Below are 17,150 nucleotides of genomic sequence, written 5' to 3'. Positions count from 1 at the left end.
TCCTCCAACTTTATTTGTCTAACTTGTCGATGAATGTATCCTTATTAAGGCAGTTTAGTAGTCTCGGTCTCGATTTACCATTCAAGTAATCGCAAAATAGTTGACAAACTAGTTGATTCGTTTTCGAACATATCAAACTTTTATAAACTAAGAAATAAAATATATTTTTTCACAAATGTTGATATTACAATTTAACAATTCTACCAATGATTATACACCTCCCACTTTTTCATAACATTCTCTCCACGTATAGCAAATGCGGGTACACACACATACAACTAATAATTTCTTTCATAAAATGCAACTAACAGAAATATAAATAAAAGAATATGAATTTTGTCCCTTCTAATTCGCATTACGCCGTTGAATGCAAGATTACAAATGTTAGGTGTATGCGGAAATAATAGCTGTAAATTAACAACGCATGTACACTATGAATGTAAAACTAACGAGGCATTATTATTATCATCGTATACACCTATTAACTTCCTCTGCATGATTGAGGTGTAATAAGTAGTTATCACGATAGTGCTTGCTGCTGCTCCTGCTGATGTAGACATCGCTATAAGATATTGCTGCTTTCTTCTCATTTATGTGCCATGGAAGAAAAATTGGACTATCGGGCGCCGAGATTCGAACTCGGGTTCCGAACGTTCGTAACCACTGCGCTACCATCGTCGGGTAGAAGTTAATGTCGAGTGGCGGTATTTGTTGTCGAGTGCCGCCACAGTACCCCTTTACCAGTGATAACGTTTCTTCTTAGTGTGGTAAAGCGTCAGCCGATTGTTGTCAAGCCCGTGCAGATGTTGTACGTTGTCTTCGATGTGGCGATGGATACCTGCCGGTACGGCGCGGAGCGTTTCCGCGTACAGTCGTAGAGCCCCTCTTCCTCTTTTTATGACGTGCTGGTGGTGATGTCCATGAACTTTGCAATGGCTACATTACTCCTGGCTTGGTCATCGTCTCGTGTTATCCACCAGTCACCAGCTTGCGTGGGCCGGCGGTGAGGCGTCGAAGTTTTGCCGAAGGAAAGGCCGTTCCGTGTGCGTCGTAGCGGTAGATCCAGATTGCCACGGTCTTAGATTCGCGATGATCGAAGTCTCGGATAGCGATATCACGATCGCACACCTCTTTTCGCTGTCGGATCACGTCGGGGTCACCACCAATTGCGTGTTGTCCGTGATGATTGCAGCTGCTGGTTGTAGATGTCGCTGCTGGGGTACTACTCGGTTTTTCTTCTACTTTAGAAGCGTGGAAGAAAAATCGGAACTCCGGTTGCCGGAATTCGAACCCGGGTCCCGAACGTTCGTAACCTAAGGCGCTAACCACTGCGCTGCCGTCGTCCGACACTAGTTAGTGTCGAGTGGTGGTATTTGCTGTTGAGACCGCCACATGACCAACCATATAAGCCATAATAAAAATACGTTTGTTGCGTATTAATCCTAATCTGCACGTTAAATCGTAAAACGTATTTATTTTTACGAAATTTAATTTCTTTACAAAGAAATAAAATACTTGATAAACACGTACTGACTTGATTAAAGTTTATCTTTCGGAACCACGGTAGGTGGTGTAACCAAATGGACTCAGAAGCACTGGTATGTGATAGTGACCAGCAGGGTTTTTTACATCAAAAACAATCTCGATAAACGGATACATTGTTTCTATCCTTCTTAGCGTAAAATATTTATCAACATCGAAGTGAATCTTGTAACGTCCAGCTGTGAAATTAACTTTCATGTTATCCACCAAATCTACGCATCGACCATTCGGGCTCGTATTACTGGAACAAAGGAAAATAGATCTTGCGTACTTTATTGTAGAATTAATAGATTCTGGTGTGATAAATGCAGAAAATATTTGATTTCAGTATTATACCTTTCATTTAAAAAAGTCCACCTCCCATCCATTAACTTATAAAGGCTAACTTGCAAACCTCCAATTGGTAAACCTTTACTAGTGTCCATAACGTGAGTTGAAATGCGAGGCTTTTTAATTGTTGGATTATTAACGGTTTTTAAAAGTACATGCTAGAAGAACCATAATGTTTAAATATTGATAAGGCAAGAAATGCCATTAATTTGCAAATACCAAAAATCGACGTACTCTTTTCGGACTTTGATAACTAGTACTTGCTACATCTAACTGATCCTTGTTTATCTGAGCACCTTTCGCGGCATCCTCTGCTTGATTAGCTACAATTGTAGTTTTTTTATCAGCCATTACCAACGTAGGAAATTTACCCTTTAATTTACTCAGCACATACTGAGCACCAGGTTGGAATGTACCACCTGTCAAAGTCAGAGTTTTTCCACCCGTCGCCAAAGTAATCGTTTTACTTTGCGCAGGTGCAATGGGGATTGTATTCACTGGCTGAAGCACACCGATGGTGTTAGTACTAGGTGCGACCGAGGAACTAATTTGATAAGCTGTACCTAAAATAGGTAACGGACATGCCACCATTATTCCCGAATCTCCTTGCTGTTTGCATTCATCTTGCTAAAACATCATTTATATTTTATTTGGACCTTTTGTTAAAATATCATTTATAGTATATTTTTTATATTGTTATATACATTCACCAATAATTTTGCAGATTTTCTATCTAATTTACTATCGCCTCGTCGAATCGCTCTTCCATTTTCGCGTGATTCCTTTGACGATTCTTTACTAGAATCTTCAGTATCAGGAAGAATCGATACAACTTGCATATCTGAATTACTTTGATCTTCTGATTCTACAACTATTTCCATTTGTACAGTTTCTTGATTATCACTTTCTTCCAAATATTCACTCTGCATATGATCCATAGCTTCTGTCAAGGAATCCTCGCAGTTCTCCTAAATTAATGTAATTAGTTTACAATAATGTGAAATATTCATGAATTTAATTTATAAAACATTTATTCCATACAAATAAAGGAATCACTCACCACCCTCCCTATTTTAATCTTTTTTATCGAATGCTTAACATCTTCTTCATCAGAAGGCATATGCATATCTTCTACATCATCATCTTCCTCATCTTCTTCATCCTCAGCTTCAGCACCAACATCTTCGATTGGATCTTTAATCTGAGCTTCATCCAGCTCATCATCCGTTTCTAATCTCTCAACAACATATTCCACCTCATCTTCATTTTCTTCTATTTCAGTTTGAGTGTGTTCAATAGCCTAATAAAAAAATGCTTCAATCAATTTGTTTAATATTGCTTACCGTAATGTATCCCTTTATAACATGAACATAATTTAATTTTATCTAATTTATTCAAGCAGTATAAAGCTAATTACAAATGGGACGAATATAAACCTCAATTTCCTCGACTTCTTCTATTTCAACCTCTTCTACCGCGTTCGCCTTTCGAGCTGCAGCCTTCTTTTTTTCTTCCGCTTCGTGTGACAAAGCTGATCGTTGATGCTTCATCGTACATGTATGTTTTAACAAAGAAAGTCGGTGCGCATGGAGATTTTTCTTGCAATACAGACAATAAGCTCGTGTTGATTGGAATGGCACGGACGTCAACCATCCTATAGTAAAATATCATGTTAAATATTTCTTTGTTTGTTATTTTAAGCGCACTGTTCTCTTTTTCGAAAGGCTACGAAACATTCTGCCGAATATACCGTGTTACTAAACACATTTTAACTGTATGGTAACATCGAATCGAAGGTTGACTTGGTAATACTTTTACTGGTAACTTATTAACGCTATGCTTCACTCAACGAATCGAGTCAATCAAGGTAAATATAACTACATAAACACATTCTAGTGAAAACAGTCTCGTCGCATTTATAATCTCGATATATTATAAAATGAAAAATCACTTTCTTGTACATTTATATAGCTACTACTCTTAAGTCTTCTGTATCATGTAGAAAACTATCGTGGTCAATTTGTATACATTTAAATTTCATCTTTTAGTACATTATAAAATGTAGTCTTCTTAAAATTGGGTAATATAATCATTCAATTCTTATTTCAGAAACTTCTGTGGTAGGTAACTCCTGGTAGAGGCAGTTATTTTTACTATCTCTGTAAGAACTCTTTCGACACTGTTACTCTTTAGTTCTTTCTTATAGATATTTCATATAACGTTCTTTCTATTTGAACTCATAATTTCACTTGCTTTTTCCAATTAGCGATATCTGAAAGAATTAGAAAGTAGCAAAAAGGATTGTATATCTTGCAGAATACACAATCAAAGCACTGTTTATTTTGTATTGTGTTTTATATAGATTGATGTATCCAATATATCTCAATATAAAAATTATAGAGATCTGAATTTTTCTAAAAGAAAATAAAGTTTCGCTAAAAAATATTCCAGAAACTAAAGGAAAGATATGAAATTTAAATATGCGGAGAGGATGTGACAGTTTTTTTTCTACTATATCTTATACTATATCGAAAGCATAGACAAAAGCATCTATCCGCTAAAAAATCAACATGGTCGACAGAGCTAGCTAGGCGCGTTCCGTGTATGCGCGAGGAATTACGATTTATTTTGAATAATCAAAATTGACTAGGTAGGTATTCTTTTATTCACATTTCTTTTATTATTGAAACAATCATAATAAACCCAGACAATAAAAGCAGTAAAATGAAATGTTATATATTTCTTAAATTAAGAAAGATAAAAAATTATAAGTTTAGTAATAACCTCTAATACAATAGTAGTAAGAAAATACGTATAAGCAAGAAATTTTATGTTGAAAGAGATTATTATTAAAAAAATATTAAAAATATTCTCTTAAATAATAAATGCTATTATAAATGAAATATTTATTGAGAAGAGTATATAACTTTTATACGCAAAAGTGAAATTTTACAATTATACTTATACTAGATTTGTTTATATGATCGGGCGCAAAATGACCCTTACTTCTATCAGCTATGTGGATTTTTTAGGCTTCACTCAATGGGCAATTTCCTCTAGCGAGTGTCCAGGTCTGTTTATATGACCGTGGAAAAGACTTACAAGATTAATGTTTAGAAATGCAATTTTCTATTTTGTAATATATTGAAATTGTATAACCGACCCTAGAATGTTTCCCCTAGAGTTTGATCACGTGGTTTTATTTATCTCGATTGATTCGACTCGTTGAATGGACTACAGTCATGTGTCGCGTACGTAACACATTGAATTTTCCCATTTCTACAAAAAAATCTTGCGTCAAGTGAGAGTTATTTAAGTATGGATGAATTTGACCAGCTATGCTATATATATATAAACGATTATATTTAAATTTTACAAAGATTGATAATGCGTAATTCGAAATAGTGATACACGATAGTTATATACACTTCTAAGTATACTATAATAAGAAAATAAGATACAAGAAGAATATTGTGGCGAATTGAAGATGTTATAAATCGTAATAAGTATCTACCGCTGATGAAATCCAAAGGAAACAAAGTTGATTGTACTATTGCACGTGACAATGATTTCCTCTAAAAATAATTAACCGCTACTAATCAAAAACATCATTGCTTAATACTGTGACGAACCGACGGAGCTACGATTATTAAATACATATGAAGATATTCACCGTAGCACAATACGTTAGAATATGTGTTGAAGTGTTGAAGAAACGTATTCGTTTTAGCCGATAACGTGATATTTCAAAATAAGCAATAAACAATAACAAAAAGTACCTTTAAAATCGGGCATTTGTTCCCATTCTTTACGGTACCGTTGCGTGTAGACACGCGTCTTGGCATGGCTGATTTTGCCTGTTGGAGTAAGACGCTGGCCCGTCGTGGTTAGTAGATTAGCGTGTAAGCTCGCCTCACTGGTCGTAATCATTGTCGGTTGTCTCTTCTCCATTCCTTCCGAACGAAGACCGATTCGAAATCGCCCGGATCTCAAAATACCCAAAATCGTAACACGAAATCACTAAATAGTTTTTTCCACGATGCAAGGGAGAGGGGGGGCACGCGGTAAGCACCGAGATCTTCGCCTAGCCTAGTATTCAAGTTAACTCCCTAGCAATGGCGGACAACTGCAACGCTGCAACGATGCAAGCTCCTAACCCCCTCTGCTCTTCACCATTTTGCTGCCAACGGCGCAACTTACACTACCGTATAAACCGCACTTGCACCCCATCCTCTCTTCTTTTCATTCAACCATAAAAATTTGATTTTACGTCTTTCAAATATTTCGATGATCGTTTCTAATGAATATTTAAACTATATTTACTTTAATTCATATAACATGCACTTTTGTAAGACTAAAACAACTTTTTGTTATGTATGTATTTGTTATTACAAAACCGACGTCCATCTTTATTGAAATATTAATTATACTTCAAATACGTTGAATTCAAACGACAAAAAAGTAACGAAATAAGAAGTTGTCTCACTTTCAAGAGACAGTTATTTTAATAATTTAATGTATATTAATTATAATAACATATATTTAATTTTGTAATAATTAAATATGACGTTCCCGAATGTACTTTTTCTCGATTACATTTACAACTTTATTACTAATTTTATCATACATTATTTTATTTCTTCGCGCAGCATATTATTGGGTGTTCATTTTCTATCTACGATACTGGTTTCAGTAAAATGTACGGAACCATTGGTCAAATCAATATGCGCGCGCATGTCGATATGTACTCCATATTAGGGGGAAAGATATTAATTCGTTAAATCTGGTTAAATATAGAAAATGTACAAACACTTCACCTTAAGAAAGAGCCATAAAATATTTGTTATATATTTATTGTATAAATCATATCGTTTAAAATGAAATAATATGAAATTAAATAAAAAGTAATTTTACATGGAGACTTTAGAACGCCATCTAGATGGCCCTGAATTAATGAATCAATAATAGCGCCCTCTTTACAATAGACTTGCAAATTGAAAATATCTAAATTAGGGGAAACCTTTGAAATAGGTTCAAAAACTACAGAAATTACAAAATTCTCAAGAACTTAGTAATTAATTTGTACAATATTTTATATAAGTTCTATTCAATTTATTTTACTCCTTCCAATAGCCTCAAAGAAGGTAAATTACTGCTAATTAAAATTACTGGACAGTTTTAATATAAAACTTCAAAACGTTTTGATATTCTTTGCTAGTTTTATTTTTGTATTAAGGTACGCCTATATTAGTACATATATGTCGTTGAAAAATGAGTACACTAGTGAAATCTGATATCCTTTTAACATAAAACAAAATCAGATTAAGAGATAAATATATTTTTGCAATAGAATGATGATTTATTTTCAAATATAAAAATTCATTGATATTTAATTCTATGAATAGATGATCTAATTATTATGTTTATATATAACTATAAACACAATTTAATGTAAATAAATACATTCAGTACATGAAATATTCTAGGAACAAAAATTTGTTTAACAAAATATATCTATTTCAGTACAATGAAATAATAGAAATATGAGATAGAAGTTTTCATTACATGAAGATACATGATCTACAAATAATATTAAATAATATTGAGTGTACATATGTGTGTGGTAAGATAAATATTGATACATTACATTATGTTAACAATTATTGAATTAATTTCCTTTTATAATGAAAAATATGTGTAAAGATAAGTCAAATGGGAAATTCGTTAAGCAAATGAATATCTACAGATATGGAGTATATATACTTTCTTTATGAAAAGAATAAAAAAGAATAAAAACAAGAAATATAAGGAATTATTTGATAAGGAAAACAATTGTACATCAATTATTTAATAGATAAGCAAATAATGAAACCATTATAACTTACATGATTTATTATTTCCTCTTACTAATTTATTATTTTGTATACATATAGTTATCTTTAAAATACAGATGTACTTAGAAGACAACTAATATATTATATATAATGTAACATAATATAAAAGTAAATTATGGCCAAGATGGAGGTTCTCCGGGTTTTAATTCTCTTCCAAATAAAGCTGATTTATCACGATAGTCACTCATCATTAACCCAGAGCCATAGTTGTAAAGTTGGCGCCCAGTGTATATTACACACACAAATATAACAGTTGCTATAGCTTGTTGAGCCACTGGTGATAATGCTGGCATCCTAAATGTTTGATTTTAGTTGCTCCTCTGCAGCTAATTGTTTCTTCCACAAATATGTATGTCTCAAATCTGCACAAATAGCAAATATAGTGCACGTCGGAATAAATGTCACAAACCAGTATTTTCTAAAAACTTGAAAGGCTCTGGCTATCTCCATTAAACTAAAAGATAAACATTGAAAATAATATTTTGTCAATTAGGTATAGAACATAATTATATTCATAATATCTCTTATGACATGATAAAAATAAATAAGAAAGAGTACTTAACAAAAAGCAAGTTTTGAGAATAATTTAATAAGTATGGTAAATTTCAAAGACGAAGGAAAAATCGCTACACACATTCTTAAAATCGAGTATGGAATAATGTAAAAGAATAAAATATGAACACAAAAGTAATAATAAATTTTTACCTTTTTGGAGATTGATATGTATGCTTCGCAACTATGCACACTAGTATGATGTAATAACGTAAAATACAGTTGACTGCATTGACTTCAATCTTCCTTCTAAGCTACCACTAACGATAAAAAATATCAATGTTAGCATATTTTTTTTAATGTATATGATTGTAATAGTATATCAGTCGAATAAATATTTTAAATATATACTTATGATTAATAGATTACGAATAAAGTTTAAGACGTCAGCAGCATGAACACAACAACTTCATTTCCGATGTAACTTGATTTACAGATGAAATATGCAAAAGATTAATGACTTTATAGAATTTCAAGGAATGATTATGCTTTTAGAAAACGTTGCTACCGTTTCAGAACACCAGATTGTTTATAAAATTACGTAACTAATGTAAACAAACCTTGCATAAAGATTCTTGTAAATTTATAATAAAATTCCACGTTATATAACGTAATGTATTGGCACTATTTAGAAAGAGGTCTCTAGTGTCTCGAGATTGTGTGATACGAAAATGTTAAAATGCATGGAATTATTAAATCTATTAATCTATCTTATATTTCATACTTTGTGTTAGCATTATTATAATTATTATCTTATGAGAAATTTTGCGGGAATTTATTCAATTTTGAAATTTATGTAAACAAAACTGTTCTATTCAGATAAAATATTTCTCTCAAAGAAAGTGATTGGTGTTGAGTTATTAAATGTACAATGAAAATTCTTAAAAGATAAATAATAAGCTACCGTTTTACTTGCCATAATTAAATTAACAGTGCAAATGTTATTTGTATTTTGAATATTTTATATAGTAAATTTAGTATATAGATTTTATGAACTTTACACGCAAAGTTTTGTACATAAATGTCTGCCTTATTTATTGCTCAATTAAGAAACTTCTTAGAACAAAGTTACAGTATTGCAAGGGTCACATGTAACGATAGAAATAGCTTTCTTCCATGATCATTTTTCTACGAAATTTCAAGGTCATCACCGATTTTTTTAAATAGAATCTTATATTTATTTTTCGATATCCTTGTAGAGCGTGAATAAACAAACTCGGCGACCTTAATGACTATACTGTTACAGTTATTTAATCTTGAGATATTTGCGTCAAAATTATATTTTTTAAATTATAATTACTCTGGATTATAATTATTGCGTCTGAATATTATATACATTAGATATATATATATATAATATTTAATTATGTTTAATCGGTATATGGCAAAATTAGAAAATTCAAATTCTAGAGCTCTGTTTAAGAAAACACTGATGACTTGAAATCTTGTAAAAAAAAATGATCATGAAAAGAAGCTAGTTCTATGGTTACATGCGGTCCTTGAAATAGTGTAACTTTGTCTTGAGAAGCTTTTCATATAACAATAAATAAAGCAGATATTTAGGTGATCCTATTTAGTTGTATGCTCTATATAAGAAACTAAAAAATAAAAATCCTTGTCATTTCTTTTTAAATTCTTTTTATTAATATGAACAATATTATTTGTAATTCATTAAGTTAGAAGCTATAACATTTTCTTGTTGTATTCAAATACTATATTTAAATATGACAAGCATTTAGCATTATCATTGGATTATGATAACATGTAATTTAATTAAATAACTAAAATACTGTTTGTATGTTTTTTTAGTATGTGGTAAAATATAAAGAAATTTTATGATTTTATTTTCTTATTTAGAAATATCTTGATCATGTTTGCAGTACATTTGAGTTATAGCATTTTCCATAAAAATATTTTATAATTTATAAATCAATGAATTAAGATATTATATCAATGTTTTTAATTATGATATATATATATGACATCACAAAGTACGTTTATAATTCTAATATTACATAATAATATGAAACAAAAGTATTAAGAATAATATCTTTTTTTAATTTTGAACACTGCTTATATTTATTACTTATGTACAATATTTCATGTACGGTACTATAAACACATTATTATACCCAAAAATTTTCAAAGCAAACAAAATTTCTTAGACAATTAGAAAACAGATCACAAAATTTTGTTTCAGAAAATTATATACATATTATTGAAAATACAAATTACTTAAAATTTCGATCCTTGCAATTTAATACTATATTTTTTTGGAAGATCATTTTGAGAAAACATTATAGTTACTAAGATTTACTAAAGTTTCTTCTCTGGAATGCAAATGAAAGTACATTCGTCATTGAAATACTTCACTACATTACATATGTATACATTGGATGAGCACTACCATCAACGTAATAAAAATACATAATTTTCTTTCTTGTTCATATCGCATCGTTGCACGAGCAAACGTTTAATCAAACAATAGGCACTGCACGTAAGTACCTTTGCCTTATCGAACGAAGAAGCAAAAGCACCAGTTTTTTTTATTAAATATTATTATTTACGGTGATTCTTTTTAAGCAGCCTCGTATCAGTATCACTTAAAACATTACAATATATGTATGTATGTGTATATGTATGTATGTACATTCACATATATACACACACATCAGCATGTAATACTTTTGTGAGAACAGGTATCGGGCGACCAAGTTAGATTTTCTTGGCATTCGTCGATTTTGTACAAATTGTACTTTATCTACTTCATCATGCTAATATATTATACCAAATTTGCAACACGAAGGATGTGTGACAATTTAATCAAATTTTTGTATTAATTACGTACAAATAACAACCTAAAGAAATTTTTAATAACAATGTCCATTAAGAAAATCTGGAAAATTGTATTTCACGAAGTTGTATTTATAATTGAAACTTTGGCGATCCGAGAACATAAACATATACATCAAGTAATAAACTATTCATAGTTGAGCGTCGGTTAGTCTTTTACTTTTGAATCCATACTTATACCCTGCTATGAGTTGTTACCCAGGCGCCAACGCAATGAAGCACAATTAATGTGATCTAATGAAAATATAGGGACGTAATATATATTCTGATCATTCGTACAAATTTATACTTGATATGACTTTTTGTTGTTCTATTGCAATACCATACTCAACAAATAATTTTTCATTTGGTATCTGTTGACGATAATACAGCTTCCGATGATACATTTTTTAAGTTACATGGGATTTTATAATCGCTCGAAGACTTTTCATTTTGTACCGTAGTAGTCGCAACTTCCGTATTCTGTATGTTCCCTTCACACTTGATTTCTCTAAAGTTTGTAAATATATGTTATATATTTTACATTATATTTTTAAATATGCAATACTTATAAATATATAAATGCTTTTTATTTACCTGCTATCTACAATTTCACTTGGATTTGCATTTTTATCGGCAGTACAACCAGAATACAAATTACTCTCTTTACTTTGATGATTTATATTTGTTTCTATATATGAAGCGGTACTATCAACTGAATCTTCAATTTTCATGTCACCTGCTCCAACAGCTTCTAGAGTTGCTTTACTTCCCAATGCAGTATCCATTTTATTCTCCACTGTTATATTCGACGTTTCCTTTTTACCATCATCACACAATTTATTATCTATTATCACAGCATTCCCCATGTTAAGAGTGTTTTCGAAGTTATCAAAATTTGCCCAGCCAATAGATTCAACTGGTTCTGACGGCATAATGTCCCATGGATTCACCTCAGGAAGTGTAGTATTGGTAGGTAATGGTTCTGTTGAACCCCAAGCTGAGATAACAAATGTTAATGCAGCAGTGTCGTAAATTTAAAAATTAAGTGTTGAGAATTTTTGTATTTATGTAATTATGAAAGTATCGAAAGTAATTATGAAAATTAATCCATACACTCCGTAGAATCAATTTCCATATGCATGTCTCGTGTATCCTCATCGTCTTCATCGGATGAATTAGAATCATTATGTTGCTGCTTTGTTGGCCAGTCACGTTTATCTACAACCGTCTGAAAAGTGAGTTCTCCTTCATCGCCCCATTCGACTACTGTATTACAATCCTCTAGATCGGCCTTTTGCTTTTGCTGACATATCTATATAAAATCGTTAAAAGTTAAAGCTTGAAATATTCATGAACAAATTTTATTAACGTAACTTGTACCTTATTGAACATATCTTCCCTTTTGTCTAGATCTTCTTCGCTGATAGTAAAGCTCATCGTTGTTAATTGATCAACTGAATTACTATAATAACATTTATAAAAAAGAAGAGATATTGTGAAGATATGTGTAGCTTCATATTATGTTCTTTTATTATAGTACTATTTTCCTAATTTTTCTTTAATTGTTTTGCAACATAGAACTTTGTAATCATGGACATATATACAAATACAATAAAGTGTTAGTATTAAAGTATATATTTTTACTTACTGAAGAGCGTCATCGCCATCATTAAATTGATCATCGTGGAATCCAAAATTTTCAGGAAATTGTGTTGTCATATGTTGTCCCAGATAGTTGGTGTAAAACTATTTATGTTGTATAATATTATGAAAAATAATAAAATATTATAACTCACAAATAAACTTTCTCAGTCTATAACAATCTATTCATTTTATGTACATTTTCTGCAACCTTTCTTTTTATTGTCTATATTTACTTTGCATAAAAATATGTTATACTAACCTGTTCGACTCGTTGAACCTGAAGAAATTCTTCTTGGGGATAAGAACTATATTCATCTGGATTTTCACTGGAGCTTGTCATGGACGCTTGAGGTTTTCCACCCTAGAAATTCGAATTATAACTTAAGCAATGATGGATAATTCTAATATTAATAAAAAGATAAATGATATTTATCTAATAACTTATATACGTACTAAAAGAATTTGATGTGTTTTGTTAATTTTTGTCAATTCAACATTCACAAAATTATCCCATTTATTAAGACACTCGGGTGACAAATTATCCTTCAAGAATTTATCTAAATTTTCATTTTTTTCACGTTGATTAACAATGTTATTTGCAATGTTTATTAAATGGCCCATGTATCCTTGCTTATTTTCAATTTCTTTATTTCTAAAATATAAAAACGTCCGTTTTTTTTTTTAAATTGGTGTATTACTGTAAAATATAAACTTATGCAATATTCTTTTACAATTACTATTTAACTTACTGTTTACTGTCATTTTTGTCCCATGCTTCCAAAATTCGATCTATCAATCTGCATTTGTTAAATATCTAAAAATTAATATAATTACATTAATCAAAAATATTTGTACTTATAATATATTATAAAAATAAATATTTTGATTCTTATTGATTGCAATACTTACATTAACATAAATAATGTCATTTGTATCTTTAAAATCACAATTAATAGCTAAAGCCAAGCAAAATTGTACTTGAGTATGTAGAAAATTGTTCCACATATATTTAAAAAATAAATCCTTAAAAAGAGTAAAATTAATCTCTTATTCATCTTTAGTACTATAAAACATTGAATTTTGAATGATTATTAAATTCACTTACAAGTAACGTTTGGAATGTTCCTAATTCTACTAAGGCTCCATAAACCTTTACATTTTCAGTTGCCATTAATGTTGTAAACAACTTTGCAACATGTAAACGCGTAATACCAACTGGACATTCTAACACACCTGTAGTTGTCTTAACAGGAGGTTTCTGTAGTGTAAAGATATGTTTGTGAAAAATTATATTAAATAAAATAATTTTTTGCATGCATCGCGAAGATATTTAGTTTTTACAAAAATATTAAACAATATTATAAACCATATACATTTGTTTAGAGAAAGCGTGTAATATTAATATAATATTTACATAAGGTGGATCGAGTAGAAGTTTATGAAGCTGTTCTAGGTAAGGCAAAGTTGCATTTGATATTTTTATTCGTTCTTCACTGTCCGTGATGTCATCTTCAATACCATTTCCTTGAACGCTATCCTCATTCCTTCCACTGAAATTTCAAACATAGCTGTTAATAAGATATGTAAACTTTCTTGCAAGAGGTTAAAAATTTTTTTAAATAATTTACATCCTTACTTGTTAGCTTTTGGTAAAAGTGTAAGAAGTACCTGAATTCCACCAAGAATACTACTTTCTAGTTTTTCTCCAGTTAAAATAGTCTCTAGTAACAGGCTTACTGTATCTGCTCTGTAATAAAAAATATAATTTAAATATCTTAAATTGTCTTTATATTTCTATTATTTATACTTACGACTCAAGAGTATTTAAAATAGGATCCGGACCAGCACGTGCTGTAGATGTACGTTGATATTCTCTTGCAGCAGTGATCATATCACAAAGTAATTGTGCAGCATTTGCATGCTTACTTGGTTCAGAGTTTGGGGACAATAATTTTACCACTCTTTGCACTAATTGTTGACTATCCAACCACTGTTAAACCAATAAAAAATAAGTACATAAAATTTGAAACACAACAGTATAGTCAAATACAATAAAACAAAACAAAACACTTAAATTTTGCATACAATTAACTACAATATTAAAGATAAAAATTTCAAACTTCTTACATTTAATATATTTTGCCGCATATTTCCTTCAACTTGACTAACAAGTTTCAGTACTAAGTCCATAATTGCAGATGTCTCTAAATGTTGTAAAAGCAGATCGACACATGTTTGACGACTTTTCAAAAACTCTAAAAGCTGCAAACAAGTGAACTGATACGAATACCAGTTCTGGTGGAGAAGATGGAAATATGGGATTTGAAAGTTCAGGTTATGATCAAGGAATAAAAGAAAGGTAATTTGATATTTAATACTTATAATGCAATTATACTTTAATTACAAAAAGTGTTATTATGTAAAACTACTTTCTATATTGTTTTATATATTCAATTTTAATAAATTTAATACATTAATTTATAATCACCTGAACAGTTTTGTGACCAATAAGTACTCCAATAGTCTTGCTAAAAAATGATGCCAACAGAGGATTTAATGGTTGGTCTGTATCAATAAAAGAATAAAGTTTTGCCAACAATGCTTCGTTGCCTAAAATACAATGAATTTTTATTAAAATCCTTTTTCATATTTCAGATTATATATTTCTTACATTATAGAGAAAAAAATTAAATTGTTATAAGTTTATTCAAATAGGTTTATTCAAACCTGCTAATTTTTCATTTAAGACTGGAACATCACACGTTAGTAGCTCACAAGCTACATTTGGATATTTATAGCGCCATCGTTCTTCTATATCTGTTGATGGTTCTCTAGTTGTAATTGTTATTAGCTCTTCCATTACATCAGATCTTATAAGACTATAAATAATATTATATTACGATATGTATATCATTTAATATTTATAGAAATGTGTTTTAATCTTACTTACTAATCTATAAGTTTCTTATTTTGGCTTTTACATTCTTGTAGTATATCCTCTTCATCCATCAATTCATGCAACGTAACATCCTAAAATTATAGAAAAAATTAAATTTAATTTCTTTAATATTAGCATAAAAATAAATATTTAATAAACTGAAATGTAGATTATTACAAGACATCATTATTCCTTTTATAGGCTATAAAAGTATCAAAACCATAACTAAGATAGTTTAAGTATTATATGAAATGATTTACTAAATTATTGTAGAAGGAACAAGGTTAAAAGAAAATATATAAATACTATCAACATAATAGTAAATATTTAAATCTTATGACAGTTATTAAGCATAATATTGCTTTTCAAGAAAGCACTAATCATTTTCTTCATCAGATATTACATACTGTCATAAAAAATTTAATGTTTTGCAACATTTCTGAAAAATTATTAATATATTTTACAAATTTTTATTAAGGAAAAATACTGAAACTATATGAAAGAAATAATAGCATACAAGAAAATAAATAATAGACATAATGTTGAGTTAAGTAAAACAATGAAATAAGATAGAAATATAAGAGTAAAATGTAGATTACATTCGTGGCTTGGATTCTCGACAAATCTTTTTTAATGTACAAAATTTAAATCATGATGAAAAACAGTTTTATCTGAAAAAAGACTTCTTTACCTCTTTGTTAAGAAGAGCCTCGATATTAGGGGATGACACGTAATTATTTGCCCAAAACATGATGCGACCACGTACCTCGCCTTACTCGACCACGATACAATTAATCAGATGTGAAAATAATCACAACATTGAAGTGGCCACTAAAAAAATAATGTAATGCTTCGCGGGACAGAGAGCCAACTAACATTGCATGAACGTATTAGAACGGTAACAATGCTGTGAATAATTGCAACAACTATCTCACAGCGTCACTGTGAGGAATACAGTAATAGAATTTTTTTTAAATAATATGATCTTCAAAATATCACTTTTTCTTCGAAAAGTAAAAATTCTTATTAAGAATTGTTTCAACTTTGACGTTTGCTGCAGAAGCACATACTTGTGATCGACTTCTAACCGAAGAAACGTAACTCATTTCAGAACATTTAGTTTCATGATCAAAATTTAAGCGCGGTTTCCATTGCGAATAGATACTATAATATTTTTTAAAATTTAAGTATTAAAAATGAAAATTTAATGAATATAAATAAATTATATTTCAATCAAGACAAGTTTCTATATTTATATAGATATATACATGTATCTAGATACAGTAGAAATACAGTGGTGGTAAAAAATCGAATAATTATATTAAAAAAAATCATAAAATAATGTTAATAAAAAATAATGTATGATTTTGTGATATTCTAGATAAATATATGTACTTATATATGTAAGATAGAAG

General features: G+C 30.0%; 2 protein-coding genes and 2 long non-coding RNA genes across 11 annotated transcripts; 2 read left to right on the top strand and 2 right to left on the bottom strand.

Annotated features, from left to right (window-relative positions):
* Positions 1-138: 138 nt before the first annotated feature.
* Positions 139-5,995, bottom strand: LOC126870264 (uncharacterized). 7 transcript variants are annotated; one of them, XM_050627849.1, is made up of 9 exons: positions 5,652-5,995; positions 3,309-3,526; positions 2,933-3,172; positions 2,577-2,840; positions 2,292-2,499; positions 2,107-2,195; positions 1,879-2,030; positions 1,531-1,804; positions 139-1,447 (listed from the first exon to the last, which is right to left on the bottom strand). In XM_050627849.1, the coding sequence occupies exons 1-8, from the start codon at positions 5,821-5,823 to the stop codon at positions 1,546-1,548; spliced, it is 1,602 nt and encodes a 533-aa protein (XP_050483806.1). In that variant the 5' UTR covers positions 5,824-5,995; the 3' UTR covers positions 139-1,447; positions 1,531-1,545. The 7 variants fall into 7 exon arrangements, with proteins under 7 accessions (XP_050483806.1, XP_050483815.1, XP_050483764.1 ...); XM_050627858.1 differs by adding an exon at positions 3,834-4,144 and having other exon boundaries at positions 2,107-2,499; positions 5,652-5,797; XM_050627807.1 differs by having other exon boundaries at positions 2,107-2,499; positions 5,652-5,994.
* LOC126870400 (uncharacterized) lies at positions 4,151-5,034 on the top strand. The gene is made up of 2 exons (XR_007691320.1): positions 4,151-4,522; positions 4,905-5,034. It is a non-coding gene; the product is annotated as an uncharacterized LOC126870400 (long non-coding RNA).
* Positions 5,996-6,480: 485 nt separating the features above from the next.
* On the top strand, positions 6,481-7,983 carry LOC126870395 (uncharacterized). The gene is made up of 2 exons (XR_007691319.1): positions 6,481-7,016; positions 7,396-7,983. It is a non-coding gene; the product is annotated as an uncharacterized LOC126870395 (long non-coding RNA).
* A 3,217-nt stretch (positions 7,984-11,200) lies between these two features.
* Positions 11,201-16,841, bottom strand: LOC126870181 (serine/threonine-protein phosphatase 6 regulatory subunit 3). 2 transcript variants are annotated; one of them, XM_050627684.1, is made up of 19 exons: positions 16,427-16,841; positions 15,748-15,827; positions 15,525-15,676; positions 15,286-15,407; positions 14,925-15,092; positions 14,609-14,787; positions 14,434-14,544; positions 14,212-14,347; positions 13,903-14,055; positions 13,707-13,820; positions 13,547-13,611; positions 13,251-13,449; positions 13,057-13,158; positions 12,802-12,899; positions 12,534-12,615; positions 12,267-12,465; positions 11,748-12,150; positions 11,494-11,661; positions 11,201-11,405 (listed from the first exon to the last, which is right to left on the bottom strand). In XM_050627684.1, the coding sequence occupies exons 1-18, from the start codon at positions 16,484-16,486 to the stop codon at positions 11,514-11,516; spliced, it is 2,571 nt and encodes an 856-aa protein (XP_050483641.1). In that variant the 5' UTR covers positions 16,487-16,841; the 3' UTR covers positions 11,201-11,405; positions 11,494-11,513. The 2 variants fall into 2 exon arrangements, with proteins under 2 accessions (XP_050483641.1, XP_050483632.1); XM_050627675.1 differs by having other exon boundaries at positions 11,201-11,661.
* Between the last annotated feature and the right edge of the window lie 309 nt (positions 16,842-17,150).

The sequence above is a fragment of the Bombus huntii genome, chromosome 1 (genome assembly GCF_024542735.1).
Source record: "Bombus huntii isolate Logan2020A chromosome 1, iyBomHunt1.1, whole genome shotgun sequence".
NCBI classification, from domain to species: Eukaryota; Metazoa; Arthropoda; class Insecta; order Hymenoptera; family Apidae; genus Bombus; species Bombus huntii.
The sequence above is the reverse complement of the archived record's forward strand: the minus strand, read 5'-3'. Positions and strand labels throughout refer to the sequence as shown.